We start from the raw sequence: 17,591 nt of genomic DNA, 5'->3' as shown, positions 1-17,591 counted from the left end.
CGGATATCCCTGTCCCACCCCTGCTGCATAAACACGCTGCAGGGTAAGGCATGGGCCAAGCCTGTCACCCTGCACCCCAGTTGCAGAGGTCCCCAGGGCAGAAACATGAGGGACCCAGCAGGTGGGGACCCATCCTCACGGCCAGGGACACGCAGTGGAACCCGTCCCCACTGCCAGGGACCCGCCGCCATAGCCAGGCACCCATCTGTCTCCACGGACAGGGACCAGTCCCCATGGACGGGGTCCTCTCTGTCCCCACAGCTGGGCTCCACTGCCAGCATCCCATTCTCCTAGTCAGGGACCCGTCTGCCTCCGCAGCCAGGCAGACCCATCCCCGTGGTGAGGGACCCATCCCGGCAGCCAGGAACACAGCTGTCCCCGGGGCCGGCACCCGTCCCCACAGATCACAAGCGGTCCCCGTGACCGGAGTCCCCTCTGTCCCCGTGGTGAGGCTCCTGCCTGTCCCCACGGCCGGAGGCCCCGTTCCCGGCCCCGCAGCGCCCCGCTCCGCGCCGCGCACCCCCCGCAGGCCGCCCGGGGCGGGTCCCGGCCGTCCGAGCCCTGCGCTTTCGCTTTGCCCGCGGGCCCCGCCCGAGGCCCCGCGCGGCTCCGGACCCCCGGGGCGGGCCGGGGCGGCCTCGCGGAGCCCGTCGGTGGCACGATGAGGCCGTGCCGGGCCGGGGCGGCGGGCTGGGGCTCGGCAGCTGCGCTGGTTGTGCTGGCGGTGCTGGTGGCGGCCGTCTTCCTCCTGGTGCTGGGCCCGGACGGGGACGCTGCCCTTCCCGCGAGGACTAAAGTAGGTGCCCGGGGCCAGGAACGGCCGCCAGCCCCTTCACTGCTCGGCCCGGCTCCTGCCCCGGCACTGCCGCTTGCGAGGCTGCCCAGGACTGGCCCAGCTTTTCCGGGCTTAGCAGAGGCAGGGCCTGGCAGGCCGGGCCCCACACCGTGGTCCCATCTCCTGGGCGAGGAGGGGAAGGCGAAGGGCAGCCTTCCTCCTGCACTGCGCCGTCCTCACCCAGGCGCTTGCTCTTCCCTGGTCTCAGACCTCTGGACCGCGCGGTGCTTTCCTTCTCTCTCTCCTATTGCTTTCTGCTGTCGTCTCATACGGGCTTTTGCAGACTTGTTAAAAATCACAGATTTTTGTGAGATCTGCCACAGCTGCAGGTCTGACAGCAGCTCTGGCTGAGCTCTGTAGCACGTGTCGGGATGCCTCCCTGCTCCGCGCATCCTGCAGCCGTCCTGCCTGTCTTCCCTCTGCGGTGGCTGCCTTGGCTGGCCACGTCAGGGCCTTAGAAGAGAAGCGGGACCAGGGAAGGGAGGCTGAGGGTGCAGTCTGGTGCTGCTGGCGGGTACATGTAGGAAGCGAGACTTCCCATGGCAGTTGTTGCAGCCCCAAGAATGCTGTCACCTCGTGTCCCCTCTGCCTCCCCAGTACGGAATGGTGTTTGACGCTGGCTCCACGCACACGGCTCTCTACATCTACCAGTGGCCTGCGAACAAGGAGAATGGCACAGGCATTGTCAGCCAGGTGGAAACGTGCACCGTGAATGGTGAGTGTGCCAGGACAGGTCTGCCCCTCTGCCCCAGGTTGTTGTCCCTAACTCCTGCAGCATGGTGGGCGACCTGAGTCTTACAGCCTGTGCTGTGCCAAAAAGAGATGGCCCAGAAGAACCAAACTAAACTGTTGTGGGGGAGAGGCTGTGGTTTAGGGAGCCCTAGAGTATCAGGGTGAGGTGCCCAGAGGCTGCCTAGAGGTGGGGAAGAAATTGGGCCCCCAGTTAGCACAGCTCGTGGAACCAGTCTTGTCTTACAGCCGGGTGTTGTGCTTCATCTTGCGGCCTTGGGTGTTGGAAGTGCAGAGCTTGAGTCTTCTCCAGTGCAACCATTTCTTTAGCTCTTCCCATAACATCTCTTTACAGTTTCTTTCATGACTTTAAGTGTGTCTTCATGTTCCCATGAGGCCTCCTAAGAGCTCTTCAGATAAATGTTACTGTGTCTCTGTTGAGTTTTTGCTTGCGTTTCCTACCTGCTCTTTGGGTCAGTACCTGTCTTTTAGGTATGCCCAAAACACAGAGTTTTGGGCAGTGACTGAGACTTCTGAGTATTGCCAGGGAGGCTGAGAGAGCTCCCTGGGCGGTAGGATGGGTGGACATGTCCTCTGCTATCTCATCCCTCCTGGGCTGGCTCCATCAGGGGGTGCTCTCTTGCAGGATCTGGCATCTCCAGCTACGCAGATGACCCCGCTGGGGCTGGAGCCAGCCTGAAGCCCTGCCTGGACAAGGCCATGACGCTCATCCCTGCAGAGCAGCAGCGGGACACCCCCGCCTACCTGGGGGCCACAGCGGGCATGCGGCTGCTGAGGTACTGGCGCTGCCTGGAGCTGTGCACCTCCACAGCCCTGCCCCAAACCCTCAGAGCCTGCTCTCCAGTGAAAGCAGCAATGGGACAGGGCTGCTGGTGATGGGAAGGGCTCAGAGGTTATGTTGCAAGGTTGAAGGGACACTTTGCCCTCCTGGCTAGCATCTCTGGTGGACCCATTTGTGGTGGGGAACCAGTGACCCTCTCGTTACACATTTTCTGCCCGTACCATGCTCTCCTTCCTTCTGCAGGAAGCAAAACAGCACAAAAGCTGATCAGGTCTTCGCTGAGGTCACCAAGGTCATTCGAGAGTACCCTGTGGACTTCCGTGGAGCTCAGATCCTCACAGGGAGTGACGAGGGCACCTTTGGCTGGATCACCATCAACTACCTGCTGGAGACACTCATCAAAGTATGGGATGGTGAGAGGACAGAGGGGAGGGAAGGTCTCACTGTGTTGGGAGATCCTGCTTTGATGGAGCATCCTCAGTATTTCTGGGCATCAGGGTCAGGATCCCCTGGGGTCAGTCCTTGTTTGAAGGTGAAACAGGGAAATCTGGAGCTGCATCAGCCCCCACAGTGTCTGGAGGAGCAGTAGAGGTTGTGAGGCCAGTGAACTGTGGGTCCCCTCTCCCTGCCATGCTGTAGTTTGAGCTGGGAAGCCAATACTCCCGTGCTCACCCTGCACTGGGTCTGTGTGCCCTGTAAGTGAGTCTCGGTTCGGGGCAGTGTTCCTTCACAGGCAAGTGGACCCACCCACCAGTGGAGGATGCCGTTGGAGCTCTGGACCTTGGTGGGGCTTCCACCCAGATCACATTTCTTCCTGGGACCACCATAGATGACAGCAACACAAGAGCTCTCCTCAGACTGTACGGGACCAACTACTCCATTTACACCCACAGCTACCTCTGCTATGGACAAAGGCAAGCCCTGAAGAGGCTGATGGCATCTTTACACCAGGTAATTGCCTCCAGCCTTGTGTTCATCTCCTGCAGCCAAAGCCCTGATCTCACTGAGCTGGGCAGGCAGCACATGCTGGGTGTTGTGACCAGGGGGCTCAGTGCCTTTGTGCAAGCAGCAGTCAGGACAGCGGATGCAATGGGGCCACCTTTTCAGGAGCCACCTCAGGTGTGTCCCAACATCAGGGCAGGAATGAAACAGGTGGAGTCAGATGCCTGGCGCCTGACCACAGGCATTGCCAAGGCAGCTGGTGCCCGGGGTCCTGTCCCAGGGCCATCTTGCCCACCCACTCTCCTTCCCTGTCCTGATGGAGGGGCTGTGTCAGCCCAGCCTCAGTCACAGCTGCTAGAAGGACCTGAGTCCTGGGGGAGGGAACACACTGGGTGCCAGGAGGTTGGGGAAGACACAGTGGGATTTTTTAGCATACGTCTGGTAGGGAATAACTTGGGTTTATGAGAAGGAGTCTGAATAGGCTGGTCTTCAGAGGCAGGTGCTGGAAGAGTGGAGGGAGGTGTCGTTGCTGCTCAGGGTAGCACTCGTGTCTGTAGCGTGGCTGAGGGGCAAGGTCTCAATGCCAGCTCATGATGCTTGGAACAGGAATGGGCAAAAGGCAACATCCAGAGCATATTAGCGGACAGAAATCGGCATCCATTTCATTTCTGATTAAGTGGTTTCTCAGCTTTGGCTCTGCCTCTGAGTCTGGTGACACTAGAAAGGAAGAATGGGGACAAAATGGGTGCACACTCAGCACAGGGCACAAAACCCCAAGGCCCTGGGCATGCAGCTGTTGCTGTAGCTGATCCCTGACTGTGACATGGCATGCCCTGGCTGTGCCTACAGCACTGTGCCTGCGCCTCATAGCATGGTGGTGGCCTGGTATCGATGAGACTCCACGGGCAGTGGGGCCTGCGTGATGGCAGGGTGCCTGCATCTGGGTGTGGGAACAGGCACTGTCTGTGGGCTGCTTCTCTCCATCCTCATCCTCAGTGCCAGAGTGATGCTAACTCCTCCCTCTCTCTCCAGGGCAACCTGTCTTCCCAGCACATATCGCACCCCTGCTACCCCAGGGAATACCGGGAGAACGTCACCATGGCAGAGCTCTACAACAGCCCCTGTGTCCCCGCACCGAGCACACCCAGCCCTGCACAGGTCCTCACGGTAACGGGGACAGGGGACCCGGCAGCGTGCAGCGCTGCCATGCAGAAACTCTTCAACTTCACCTGTGGGACCAACAGGACGTGCGGGTTCAACGGGGTTTATCAGCCACCCGTGCGGGGACAGTTCTTTGTAAGGAGCATCCGACCCCACGGTGGTGGTGTGGGTGTGGGGTTTTGGGGCACCAGAGACTGGCCAAGGCTCTGGGAAACCTGTTGTGGGAGGAAAGTGAATAGTGCCAGTGACAATGGATGCCTTGAAAGCTGGGGTGTTCCTGATGCATGGAGACATGCAGGGTGCTCACTGGTGTGCCAAACAGACTACCATATTCTGTATTTCCAGAGTCTCCAGGGCTCTCTTCAAGCTGGTCAGCGGGCAGCACCCTATGTGGTCTGCCCCGTGGACACCCGCAGAGCACCCAGAGTGAGGGTGGAGGTTGGCAGGAAAACCTGGGCCCTTCACTAACCTGCTGATTTTGGTCATAAACACCCGCAGGCCTTTTCAGGGTTTTATTACAGCCTTCACTTTCTGAACCTGACTGGAGAGCAGTCCCTGAGCTCAGTCAATGACACTCTCTGGAAATTCTGCACCAGGAATTGGAAGAAGGTAAGATCCTGCCTAGCTGCTGCTGGCCCCTGCCCATATTTCACCCAGCCTGGACGCTGGGCAGCTTGAGGGCCTGCCACAGCCTGTCCCGTGCTGCACAGAAGGGCAGCTGGAGGGAGCTGGAAAGAGCACAAAGATCTCTGGGCAGGGAGAGAGGTGGGAGAGCAGCCTGCAGCCTCACAGCTGCTGCTCCTGATTGCACTGCAGAGCCCTTCCCCACTGGCTGCCTCCCTTTGCTCTTCCACATCTACAGCTGCAGAAGGAGTTCCCCACTGCGAACAGGACCCACCTCCGTGACTCCTGCGCAGCCAGCTCCTACACCCTCACCCTCCTGCTGCAAGGCTACAAATTCAACCACAAGACATGGCACAACATCCACTTCCGCCACCAGGTAGGAAAGCACCCGGCTGCCACCTTGCCTCGCAGCTGCTTCGCTAAGCTTGCACGCTTGTGCCCACCCTGCTCTGCCCCACCAGGGTGCAGGAACAGGGGATGATAGGTTGGCACAGCCCACCACCCACATCCAGGCTTGCCTGATACTTTGCAACCCTTCACATCCCTCTTCCTTCTGTGTCTGCACAGGTCTCAAATGTAGATGTGGGCTGGACTCTGGGCTATATGCTCAATCTCACCAACATGATTCCCCCGGAGACCCCCCAGAGTGTCATAGGGCTCCCAAGAAGCAACTGGATAGCAGCCACAATCTTGCTGGCCGTCATGCTGGTTCTCACCTTCTGCCTGCTCGTGGCTATGTGCTACCAGAAGAACTACTCCGGTTATGAAAGCCTCTAGCAGTGCTGGCTGCAGAGGCTGCTGCAGCCACCTGGTCCTGCTGCCAAGCTTGTGCAAGGAGCTGCCAGTGGGGGAATGGGCCCCATGTCCCAGAGCTGTGAACTTGTAATGTGGGGCACCTGTGTCATGGCCTGCTGAGCTGGAAGCAGCACAGGCCTTAAAAAAAAAAACACAGAACCAACCAACCAACCGACCAACCAAAAAAAACAACAAAAACACAAGACAAAACAAACAAACAAACAAAAAAAACCCACCCTGTAACTGTGTGCTGTGTGGTTTCTCTTTCCCCTTGCTGCTGGTTGAAGAAGCCTCTAGGAGAAAGGGCATGGCTGTGTGGGGCAGGGCTCAGCGCTGGGGGCTTGGCAACAGCAGTGATGGGGGGCAGCTATGACCAGAGCGGCCAGGAAGAGAGAAGGGGTGTCTGGCAGTAACAGGATCATCACAGGGCTGGTTGCCACCTACAGCAGATACCCCAGGTGGGACAGAGGTGCCACCTAGAGGGATGTTGAGGCCATGGGGGAAAGTTGGCCTGGGCTCTGCCCAGGACTGGGAAGCTGTGGGAGGTGGGGAGTCACAGAATCACAGCATGGCTGAGGCTGGAGGCACCTCTGGGTCCCTCTGATCCAACCCCTGCTCCAGCAGGCCTCCTCCTTTCCCAGCACCATGTCCACGCAGCTTTGGAGACTCCACAACCTCTGTGGGCAGCCTGTGCCAGTGCCCCACCACCCACACAGGGCTGCCTGGTGCTCTGAGGGAGCCTCCTGTGCTCCAGGTTGTGCCCATTGCCTCTTGTCCTGGCACTGGGCACCACTGACGAGAGCGGCCTCCCTCCAAGCATTTCTAGGCACTGATGAGATCCCCCCAGAGCCTCCCCTTCCCCAGGCTGAGCAGTCCCAGCTCTCTTGGCCTCTCCTCACAGCAGAGGGGCTCCAGGCCTTTGCCTCTCTCTGTGGCCCTTCGGGGGACTCGCTCCGGGTCTCTCGTTCTGGGGAGTCCCGAGCGGGACCCAGCCCCCAGGGGTGGCCTCAGCAGTGCCGGAAGAGGGGAAGGATCACCTCCCCCCACCTGCTGGTATTATTTTCCCTAATGCAGCCCAGGGCACCATTCCCTACCTTCTTTGCCCCGAGGGAGGGCCGGTTGCTGCCTCACGATCAGCTTGGTGCCCAGCAGGGCCCTTCTGGCCAGGCTGCTTCCAGCTGGGTGCCCCCAGCACGTCCTGGTGCCGGGGCTGTTCCTCCCCGGGGGGAAGGACCCTGCACCTCTCTCCCTGGGGAACCTCAGGCGGATCCCATCAGCCCATTCCTCCAGCCTGTTGAGGTCCCTCTGGTTAGCAGCAGGGCCCTCTGGTGCATCAGCAATGCCACCCCATTTTGTGCCAGCTGTACACTCGCTGAAGGTACGCTCTGCCCCTTCATCCAGATCATTAATGAAGTTGTTAAACACGTCTGGACCCAGAGCTGACCCCTGGGGCACACTGCTAATGACCCTCCAAGGGTGTGGCTGTTCAGTCCACCTCAATCTACCCATCCAGCCCCTACTTCAACAGCTTCTCTATGAAGATCTTATGGGGGACATTGCCAAAGACCTTACTGAAGTCTGGGTAGACAATAGATGGGAGCAGCCCCCCTGTTTTCCCACACAAGGTTCATCTTTTGTCATTTGTGCCCTGTGTCTGTACCAGGCAGGTATCTCGCCCTCCCTTTCCAGCACCCAGGCGATTTGGGAACCCCAGCTCTTGGAAGATGTCCTTGTCCTGGTGCCCCCCCAAGGTCCAGTGGTCACTGAGTGGGGCGAGCACCCTGCTCCCTGCAGCACTGGGCGGTGCTGAGGGGATGGATTTCACTTCCTGTGGCTGGGGCAATCATTCTGTCCCCTTTCCCCTGAGTTCCTGTCGTCATCATAACCAGCCCTTACCTGAGACATGGAAGCAATAAAACCTTATCTGCTCAGGAGCAATAGAACAAGCATTTCTGTCTTTGCTGCCTTTTGCAATGTTTATTTCTGGATAATAGGAGTGGTTGGGTGCTTGCCTCTCTGCAGAAACAGCAAATGTCAGCTCTGTACTGCCGGGAGGCAAATTGTGCTGCCGGCAAATAACAAGATGAATCATGCGCAGGGCAGATAAGGAGTGAGCAGGACCAAAGGCAAAGGCAAGGACACAGCTGTGGGCAGGACCCAGTTCAGTGCCCTGTGCAGGTCAGGGCAGGACTTGCAGCCTGCTGGAGTCACAGCCTGACACCCAGAGTGCACAGGACTTGTGCTGGCGGGACAGCCCGGTGTCTGGGAAGGTGCTTGGGAACGGCGATCCCTTTATCCCATTATGGAAGGGAAGAGAGGGGAGGGAAGGGAAGGGGAGGGGAGGGGATATGGGCCCTGTGGGGAGGCATGGACCACCCTTCTGGCTCTGGATGCTCAATTTGCCTTTCATCTCCAAGGCCATCAGCTGAGCCCAGACAATGGGTATTTAGGAGAGCCAGCTGGGGCACCACAGAGCCTTGCATGCCCTCAGGCTGGCAGACCTGGCAGGGACCCTCCTGGCTGTTGGTGACCATGGTCAGACCCAGCACTGGAGGAAGCACCCGGCCACCACGTGCCTGTGGCCACAGGCCGCTGGCCTGGCACCCAGGTCCTCCATGGCTCGGCTGGCTCTGCCCAGCCCCACGCGCCGGCTGGTGGGTGCAGGCCGGACCTGTAACAGGCGTGGCGGTGTGAGGAGGCAGATCGGCATGGCTGCGGTGCGTAGGCTGATCTGAAAACCTCCTGTAGTGCCTCTCCTCATGTTTGGGGCCAGTCCCATGGGCCAGCTGCTGGTTCTTCAGTGCCCTGGAGGTTACTGTTCCTACACGCGCAAGAGCAGGAGCAGGGCAATGAGCCCCAAGGCCAGTATGAGGGCGACAAAGGCGACGGCCGCAGCCCACAGGGAGGGAGTGTGCCCCTTCAGCCGCCCCGGAGCCTCCGCCGGGATCATGTTGGTGAGGTTCAGCATGTAGCCCAGTGTCCAGCCCACGTCGGCGCTCCCCGCCTGCATGAGGAGAGGGGACGCTGAGTAAGCCTAGCGCTGCCCCTGTCCCCACCCGCCAGCCAGGTTCGCCGCTCACCTTCATCTGGAAGAAGATGTTGTTCCAGCTGCTCTCGTTGAACTTGTAGGCGTCGAGGAGGAGTGTGAGGATGTAGTTGGCGTTGGCGCAGTATTTGGGCAGCCTCTCAGGGTTCTCTTCAGGGTAGCTGGAAGAAAGCTGGGAGGGGATGTTTAGAGAGGAAGGGAAGTTATCTGCAAGTCATTTCCATTCAGGGACAATGCCCTGCTCAAGGAGCAATGGCTCCACAACCACCAGCATGCAGAGAAAGGCTTCAGGGCCATACGGGTGTTTTGGTCCTGTCCACACAGGACACTGCCTTTGAGAAGGATTTAATCCCCACATGAAAGTACAGAGACATATTGGATGGAGTTCCTCTCACCCCAAATTCTCCCATTTCAGCCTTCTTGTACAAGGGGCTCCTGCTCTCTGCCCCGTGGTGGTCCTATCACACCTCTTGACCTTACTCATCCCCGTTTGACTCCTCCCCAGCAGATGAATCCTCCCACCCTCCTCCAGGGCTCCATCCCTACCTCCATCCCAGCTCCCGTGATGATGGGGGACACAATGCTGCTTTGACCTGCCCCTTTCCCCATGTTGCATGGGAAAGAACGCCCCTGAGGGTAGTTTCAGGACGGTCCTGGCTCCCTCCCAGAGCCCAGGGATGGCTCCACTGTGTAGGGCACAGCTCAGCAATCAGGGAGCCTCTCCCTGGGGCAGTCCCCCCACCCATTTTCTTGTGCAGCTGCCCCAGAGACTCTGATCATGAGGAACATACGTCCTCCCAGCTCCTTGCGCAGAAACGCTCGATGATCTCCCTGACGGTGGCCAGTGGCTGCCCTTCGGTCAGGTTGAGAAACTTGAAGTTATAGTAAAAAGCAGAAAAGGCCTGGAAGGCAAGAGATACAGTCGCTGATCTGTTTACCGTGAGAGAACCCCCCAGGGGGAGCTGCCCTGTCTCCCTCAGAGCACAACTGCCTGCAGGGGCGGATTCACCAGGTCTGTCCCACCCTTGCACAGCCCTAAGCATCACTGTCCCTGTCCTGGCAGAGATGATGGCTGGGGGTCTGTGTGCCTGCTCTTTTTTTTTTTTTTTACTGAAAAGTTATTTTTGACTAAGCTCCCGTCTTATTAAAATGGTCCCATATGGAGCTCTGGCTGGAAAACCCACTAGCAACAAGCCCTGGTGTGCCCTGGGGCACCAGCAATGTGGATGCTTCTTGCCCCTGTTCTGCTGTGGGGAGGTGACAGTGGCACAGGGCACAGCATGACAGTGTAGTGCCCGGGGCACACATGCAGCTGGGCAGGTGGGGGGGCAGGGTTTGCCTTACAAAGAACTGCCCGCTGATGGGGGGCTGGTAGACGCCATCAAAGGTGCAGTCCTGGCTCTGGCCACATGCCGAGAAGTTGAAGAGCTTCCTGATGGCAACCAGGCACCCGCTGGCATTGCCCCTGCCCTCCAGGGTCATATTTCTGTCACTGAGGGACAGGCGTGGGTCACTCGCATTGGTGCAGGGGCTGGTGTGGAAGGAAGACAGCGAGATGGTTTCATTGTAGTCTTTGGGGTAGCACGGGTGTTCGACTCGTGTGCTGGAGGACGACTCCTGGGAATAGCAAAATTCTGTGATTTGCAGGCTGCAGCCTCCTCCAAACCTCTTGGTGGGCATGCCAGGTGGCTTCCCTCCAGGACCATGGTGCAGGCATATCCCACCTCCACAGCAGGGAATGATCCCCATGCTGTTTAATCCTGGTCTTGTCCGCCTGCAGTCCCAGCCTGAGCTTAGCACTAGTTCTTCCCCCTGTTTTATGCAGCTCCGGTCTGCACGATACCCTTCTCCCACTGAGGCAGACAGATGCTGCAGACCCAGCAAGCTGCTCCATGGTCTGGGACACACAGACCCTCTCTACCCCAGCTCTTACTCCAGCTCCAGTCCCATCCAGGGACACCACATGGGATCTTCCTGGCTATGCAGCATGAAAAAACCTCAGGCAAGGTGCAACTACACGAAGAGCCTCTTCCCCTCTGACCTTCCAAAAGTGCCCTGAGCAATGTCTCTGGTTGTCTTTTCTCGGGCCCACACATTCACAGAGTAGTTGGGGCTAGGTGTCAGCTATCAGACTCTGTGCCAGCGCCCTCCTTAAAGCATCACCAACCACATCAGGTTGGTCAGAGCCTTGTCCCAACAAGTTTTGAATGTCTCCAAGGGTGGTGACTCCACAGCATTTCTGGGTCCTATTCCAATATTTGGCTACCCTTTTTGGGGAAAAAGTTCTGCATCTGGTCAGAAGCTCCCACGTTCCAGCTTGTGGCAATGTCACTTTGCACCTCTGAGAAGAGTCTGAGCCTGCCTTTTCTGCACCCTCCTGCAAGGCAGATGCATACAGGCAGATGATCTTTCCTGAGCCTCCCCTTCTGGTGCTTCCCATGCTCCTCCCCACGCCTGCCTACCCTTTTCTGTACCTGCTCTCAGTCCCTGCTGATGCCTCTCTGAAAGAGCATTATCCGTTCTCGTTTTATACGTTAACAAGCCTGTGCTTGGTATCCTGAGGGTAGTCTGATTACCCCCCAGTTCTCCTCTCACCAGAATTAGCTCCTTTGCCAGGCGCTTCAGCATCTCATTCTGCCCGTAGCAGAGGTAGCTGTGTGTGTAGATGTTGTAGTTATACCCATACAGCATGAACCTGGAGGTTTCATTCCAGTTTATAGCTGAACCTTTGGGGATAAAGCTGATCTGAGTTGATGCTCCTCCAAGATCCAGTGCCCCCAACATGTTGGCTGCCTCTGGACGGACCCACGTGTGTGCTTTGGGGGAGTACTGCCAAGACAAACAAGAGAGGAAGAGGAGTGGGATATGGCTGCGATTACTTGCCCTGAGCAAAATTGTCATCCATTTAAGTCAGTGGGGTTTTGTTACTAAATGTGATGGGTGTGGGGTCTTAGCTGTCTCTTTCTGTACATGAGGTCCCACTGCCTTCCCAGCTCAACCAGCCTGGACATTTCTCAGAGCCAGGAGAAAACAGAGGTTGAACTGTCTGATGGTCAAGACGTGGGCTCAGTGGGCTCAAGGTCACTTGTGCCGCCCAGAGGGCTGCAGGGGACCTGACTTGGAGGGGCTGGACCTCCGCTTTTCTGGAGAGAGGGCTGTGAGCCATCAGAGCCAGGGGAAGGACGGAAAGGCTCCATTAGCCAGCACTGCAGGCAGCTGTGGCAGTGCGGGGAGTGAGGACAGCAGGAAGCAGGTTTGGCTCCAGCCTCCTTCAGTGACACGTGGAACCCAAGCACAGACCTCCCGGTGCCACGTGGACATGGACCTTCCCGGGGCAGCGAGGCAAAGCCCGTCAGGAGCAAACTGTCCCTGTTGGGCTATATGGCCCCTAAGAGACCCCATGTCCACGTGGTGCCCACAGATTTTAGCAGGAACACTCCCATTCCTGATTTCTTGCCTCTTTCACTGGAGGCAAGTCAGATGATAACTGGCTGCTGCCCCCAGACCACTGCTGAAAGCCATTAACACAGACCCTTCCTTCTGCGCTATCAAAAGAGTGGGTGTTTTGCCTGTCACCCACCTTGGTGAAGGACTCCAGCAGGTAGTTGATGGTGATCCAGCCATAAGCTCCCTCCTCTTCTCCTGTAATGATCCGAGCCCCACGGAAAGCCACAGGGTACTCTTGCATGGTTTTAGCGATTTCGGCCAGGATTTGGTCTGCGGCTGAGCTGTTCTGTAGCCTAAGAAGGATTCAAAGGTCAGGACCCATACCCAACTACATCAGTACTGCAGAGGAAGCACAAGAAACAGTTTGCTTTTTCGCTTGAGCTTTTTGCAACAGGCAGATGGTGTGAAATGGTGTTTCCTGCTACGTAACTTGTGGGAGCTGCTCACACAGCTTCTGCTGCCTAAATCCTAGCTGTCCCACCATCTAGGCTCAGAATCACAAATCTAGGAACCATATTGACCTCTTCCCTCCAGTGCAGCTTGATCCCAGTCACGTAGTGGTTTGCCAGGCCACCCTTTGCTACCTAAGTATCTTCACGGTGTTGAAGGCCAGAGGGGACCTTCAGGACAAGCTCATCTAATGTGCTACATAACACAGGACATCAGAAAATCAAGCAATCATAGTACTATAAAAGGGTTTAGGTTGGAAAGAACCTTAAAGCCCATCCAGTTTCAAACCTTGCCATAGGCAGGGACCCCTCCCAGCAGGCTCCAGCCCCATCCAGCCTGGCCTTGGGCACTGGCAGGGATGGGGCACCCACAGCTCTTCTGGGCAGCCTGGGCCAGGGCCTCACCACCCTCATTGCACAGAATTTCTTCCTTACATCTAATCTAGACCTACCCTTTTTAGTTTAAAGCCATTCCCTCTTGCCCTATTATTCCACTCCTTGACAAAGAGTCCCTCCCCAGCTTTCCTGCAGCCCCCTTTAGGCACTGGAAGGCCTCTATAAAGTCACCCTGGAGCCTTCTCCAGGCTGAACAATCCCAACTCCCTCAGTCTGTCTCTGTAGGAGAAGTGCTCCAGACCTTTGATCATCTTAATGTCCTCCTCTGGACTCCAGCAGGTCCATGTCCTTCTTGTGCTGGGGGCCCCAGAGCTGAACACAGGGCTCCAGGTGGGGTCTCACAAGAGCGGAGCAGAGGGGGCAATCACCTCCCTCGCCCTGCTGGCCACGCTGCTGTTGGAGCAGCCCAGGACGCAGTTGGCTTTCTGGGCTGCAAGCTCACACTACTGGCTCACGTTTAACTTTTCATCCACCTGTACCCCCAGTCCTCTGAAGGGTTGCTCTCAATCCACTCATCACCCAGCCTGTATTTGTGCTTGGCACTGCCCCAACCCAGGTGCACAACCTTGCACTTGGCCTTGTTGAACTGCGTGTTGTACACACGGGACCACTTCTTGAGCCTGTCCAGCTCCCTCTGGGTGACATCCTTTCCCTCCAGCATGTTGACTGCACCACTCAGATCACTGTCATCTGCAACTTGCTGAGGGTCACATATGACCACCCACTGACCCCCTGCCAAAGCTAGAGCTGGCCGCTGAGCTCAGGGGTCTGTCGGAAAGGTGCCAGGCTGGTTTCGGACCTCCAAGTGGGGTGTCCCAGGGCTATGGGCTTGTGCTTGCTCTCTGAAGTGAGTAAGCTTCAGGCTATGACCAAACTTCTTCCCAGGGAAGGGGTCAGATCACCAGGGCACAGAAATAATTTTAGAAATGTGCAACCATAAGAACAAAAACTGTGAAATGAAGGTTGATGTTTGAAGAGAGCTAATACTGGATGGGAAAAGGTCAGGACCCACAAACCCCTTTGCCTCCTGCCTCTGCCCCATTACCCACCAGCACCAGCACCTAGACATATGGCTCATTTGGGCAGATGCGGGACCCTCCTGGGCCGTGCGGTCCCAGGCTTCCAATGGGCATCTCTGAGCAGCCTCTCTGACCACCAGAACAAACGCCCAGGACAGCTCAGCCCCCTGTGTGTCCCCACTGGTCTGGCACCTCCTGCTCCCCAGGGCCTGGTTCAAGGCAGCAGGAGAGCTGAGAGCAGGAGAGGATGCTGTGCCACTGCCCCATCAGCCCCGCACCTCACAGCAGTACCTCAGTAGCCTCATGCCTGCCGTTGCTCCAAGGTAAGCTGGGACATCCCTCTGCTTCTCAGCAGGAACGACCTTCAGGGCTTTATCCAGGCACTCCCTTAGGGAATCACCGGCTTTTGGGGGATTGTTGGCGTAGCTTGATATGCCTGGCCCTGGAAGAGAGTCAGGCTGGGACAGGCTGATGGGGAAGAGGTGAAGGAGCAGGAGGACATAGGGCAGTGACATCTTTCACCTCTTGGAACAACGGGTGTTTTGTCAGGGTCCCCTGGTCCTGCAGGACCTGGCTCACCCAGGTCTCCTCTTACGCTCCTCCACCTCTGAGTGCTGGCCCACTGCACCTGTGCTCCCAGCCAAGCCCCAAGCGGGTATTTAACACTTGGCCATGTTTCATTACTGGGGTTATACAGGTTTGGGCCCTCTGCATGCACACAAGAGGTAGAATGGCCATTTTCAAAGTCCCTTTCCTGCCCCATCACCAAGTCCCAGTGGAGTGTCAGTGCCCTCCTCTGTGGATGCCAGTGCAGTTGCCAGCCTTGCAGCAGAGAGCACCGAGGAAAAGCAGAGCCCAAGAAGCTAAAAGCAGAGACCATGGGACATGTCACCTCCAAGCAGTGCATGAGCCAAGGCACCAACCAGAATGGGCAAGAGCTGCCTCAGGGTCCCCACTGTGTCCTCCAGCTACGCCCCCAGCTCTATGGATGAGACCTTCCCCGGGGACAGCAGCTTGTGCTGCTGGTGGCAGTCCCAGGTGGAGGATGAAACTCCAGAGGAGCTCCAAGACACTTCAGTCCCACCAAGTGTTTGGGCACTACCTTGTGCTGAGGGCTCCCCAGCCATGAGCAAAGAAACAGGGGAGTTACGGACCCCCTGCCTGCAGCCAGGTGACACTGTGACAGCAGTGACAGCTTGCAGAGGGGGTGCCCGGCTTGGGCAAAGAGCAGGAGAGCAGGTCACCCCGCCTGCCATGTGAGCCCATGCCCAGGGGATACTGACCCTGGACATCGCAGGACAAGGTCTGGCTGACCACACCGGTGTCGTTCTCCTTGTCTGAGTCCCACTCATAGACAAACAGAGAGGTGTGGGATGAGCCTGCATCGAACACCATCCCGTACTGGAAGGAACAACCAAGATGTCATGCTGGTGGGAGGAGCAGCCTGCCCCTGCCAGGGTGCTCAGCCCCGAGGATGCCTCAAAAGCACCACTGCAAGGTACAGCTCTGCACCCAAGGCAGAGTGTGGCAGTGGAGGATGCATCTGCCAGCGCACGGCCTCAGCATGGGCATTTCTCCCTGAGGGGCTTTTCATTGCCTCTGCTGAGCCCTGTTCAACAATGCCAGCTCACACAAGCATTCTCTTGGTGATTTCCTCATGCTTTCTTATTTTCTTTTTCTGTTAAATGCCTTTTGTATCTGCCCTGCCCCACCTCGGGGTCAGCAGCTCCCCATCCCCCTGCTCCAACCCCTCATCGCTGCACCCAGCCCCACAGAGCCACACCTGGCCCTGAGCATCCGGCCACGTCACCCTCCCCAAAAAGCCCTCCGGCTCCGCTGGGACCCTGCACCCCTCTTCCAGCAGCCTCAGCGGGATGCCAGGCTGCCAGGGGACAAAGGCCACATGGAGGGACTCTGCCCAACCCACCCGCTTCTTCATAACACGTCAGGCACACAGCAGGTTTCAGAGAAGGCTTCCCTCTGCTGCCTGGCAAGGAGTCTGGCCCCAACCTGCTGTCAGTTTTTTCTCACTGCTTGCATGCTCTTAACGCCATGCAGGAGCCACGATATGGCTGTGCTTGCTGCCCCGCAGGCAGGGCATGGAGACGCAGCCTCAGATGAAGGGCAGGAGCCAACCAGAGGCAGCCCAGAGTGCAGTGACCTGACTCCCATGTGCCCAGGCTGTATTTCTTCTGCCTGCAACTGGGAATGAAAGTAAAATGCCCACCCAGCTAATACACGGCAGGTGCCACCACCCTCTTCACTCCTAACCCCGAAGACAAGCCATTGTCTCTGCTCACCTCCCCAGGGTGGCTGCTGAGGGACCCTCTTATGGCCTCACCTTGACCGTGGGTGGCAGGGCAACATCTTCAATCTTCACCAGGCTGAGAACAAGAGCGATGATGGAGAGTGTGACCAGGACCCCGAGGAGGGTGGTGGTGAAGAGCTTTTTGTTAGCAAACATTGTGGGAAGGCACCTGCAAACCCAAACACAGAGGAGAAAGGTGGTTGGACACGTCCACCTGGTCAGCAAGAACTGAGGAGAGCACCCCCAAAAGTTCTCCCGAGGCTGACACTATCTCAAGATCAAAAGTCCTTGTGGGTAGCCAGGTCTTTCGTTGAGAGCAGCAGTATTAGGAAAAAAACTGTGGGGCTGAGGATAGAGGAGCCTGTCCCCAGGAGCCTGGCACAACCATGGGGGTTCACAATGGTCCTCCAGGTCCCACAGCCCCTCCGGCTCAGCTCACTGCTGTGGGAAGGATCAGATCCAGGAAGAAGAAAAGAAACACTGCACCAAACAGAGAAGGACATGGGAAATTACAACAAACCCCACTGCAAGATATTGTAGAAGGGGAAGGTGATTTTATTTTACAATAAAGTTCAGCTCACCTGTTAGTTCAGGAGCTGGCTTGTGAGTCCTCACTGTGGCTGTGGGCTCCTCCACTGCTGGCACCAAACCCAGTTTGGGCTCACCTTTTATATCCTTTGGAAGTGGACACAGGTTGAAGGTCTTCACAACCTCATTTTGCCTCAAACCTCATTAGCCTTAAGCAAAACTCGTGCTTGATTTATGCGTGTATTCATGGCTCAGCCTCCTTCTGCATCTTCCTGACAACTTATCCTTGCCGAGGTAGTTCCTCCTCCTCATTTGAATGAAATCACACATAGAAGTCCTGTGGCTGTTGGGTAACGCCTGTCTTTTATCCCATTTAACCCTTATTCCCCTGCTCCTCTGGTGCTTTTACACACACATTTCTGTTCTCTCCTTGCTCTGACTATTCTTAATCCTTCCATTACAAGTCTCTACAAGGTCTTTAAGAGGCGAGAGTGATGTTTCCAGTATCCA

The 17,591-nt window shown here is 57.2% G+C and overlaps 2 protein-coding genes across 3 annotated transcripts; one reads left to right on the top strand and one right to left on the bottom strand.

The window, feature by feature from the left end:
- Window positions 1-565: 565 nt before the first annotated feature.
- LOC118257103 (ectonucleoside triphosphate diphosphohydrolase 8-like) lies at window positions 566-6,131 on the top strand. 2 transcript variants are annotated; one of them, XM_035564700.2, is made up of 9 exons: window positions 566-796; window positions 1,433-1,550; window positions 2,211-2,361; window positions 2,610-2,769; window positions 3,087-3,317; window positions 4,341-4,604; window positions 5,004-5,078; window positions 5,332-5,469; window positions 5,661-6,131. In XM_035564700.2, exons 1-9 carry the CDS (start codon window positions 662-664, stop codon window positions 5,868-5,870), a joined length of 1,482 nt encoding a protein of 493 aa, XP_035420593.1. In that variant the 5' UTR covers window positions 566-661; the 3' UTR covers window positions 5,871-6,131. The 2 variants fall into 2 exon arrangements, with proteins under 2 accessions (XP_035420593.1, XP_035420592.1); XM_035564699.2 differs by having other exon boundaries at window positions 569-796; window positions 4,968-5,078.
- A 2,578-nt stretch (window positions 6,132-8,709) lies between these two features.
- LOC118257064 (ectonucleoside triphosphate diphosphohydrolase 8-like) lies at window positions 8,710-16,709 on the bottom strand. Its single transcript, XM_035564628.1, has 9 exons — window positions 16,587-16,709; window positions 15,529-15,646; window positions 14,537-14,687; window positions 12,515-12,674; window positions 11,530-11,763; window positions 10,279-10,551; window positions 9,726-9,836; window positions 8,969-9,106; window positions 8,710-8,892 (listed from the first exon to the last, which is right to left on the bottom strand). The coding sequence occupies exons 1-9, from the start codon at window positions 16,707-16,709 to the stop codon at window positions 8,710-8,712; spliced, it is 1,491 nt and encodes a 496-aa protein (XP_035420521.1).
- Between the last annotated feature and the right edge of the window lie 882 nt (window positions 16,710-17,591).

Source organism: Cygnus atratus, chromosome 19 (assembly GCF_013377495.2).
Source record: "Cygnus atratus isolate AKBS03 ecotype Queensland, Australia chromosome 19, CAtr_DNAZoo_HiC_assembly, whole genome shotgun sequence".
In the NCBI taxonomy this organism is placed as follows: domain Eukaryota; kingdom Metazoa; phylum Chordata; class Aves; order Anseriformes; family Anatidae; genus Cygnus; species Cygnus atratus.
The sequence above is the reverse complement of the archived record's forward strand: the minus strand, read 5'-3'. Positions and strand labels throughout refer to the sequence as shown.

What these genes read in the sequence shown, in the direction of transcription:
- LOC118257103 (XM_035564699.2), top strand. Translation starts at nt 662, where the DNA reads ATGAGGCCGTGCCGGGCCGGGGCGGCGGGCTGGGGCTCGGCAGCTGCG. An exon ending in TGCTGGAGACACTCATCAAA is followed by an intron (nt 2,770 to 3,086) that starts GTATGGGATGGT and finishes GGTTCGGGGCAG; the next exon opens with TGTTCCTTCACAGGCAAGTG. An exon ending in GCACCAGGAATTGGAAGAAG is followed by an intron (nt 5,079 to 5,331) that starts GTAAGATCCTGC and finishes CCACATCTACAG; the next exon opens with CTGCAGAAGGAGTTCCCCAC.
- LOC118257064 (XM_035564628.1), bottom strand. Translation starts at nt 16,709, where the DNA reads ATGTTTGCTAACAAAAAGCTCTTCACCACCACCCTCCTCGGGGTCCTG. An exon ending in CTTGTCCTGCGATGTCCAGG is followed by an intron (nt 14,688 to 15,528) that starts GTCAGTATCCCC and finishes ACTCTCTTCCAG; the next exon opens with GGCCAGGCATATCAAGCTAC. An exon ending in ACATCTTCTTCCAGATGAAG is followed by an intron (nt 8,893 to 8,968) that starts GTGAGCGGCGAA and finishes CTCCTCATGCAG; the next exon opens with GCGGGGAGCGCCGACGTGGG.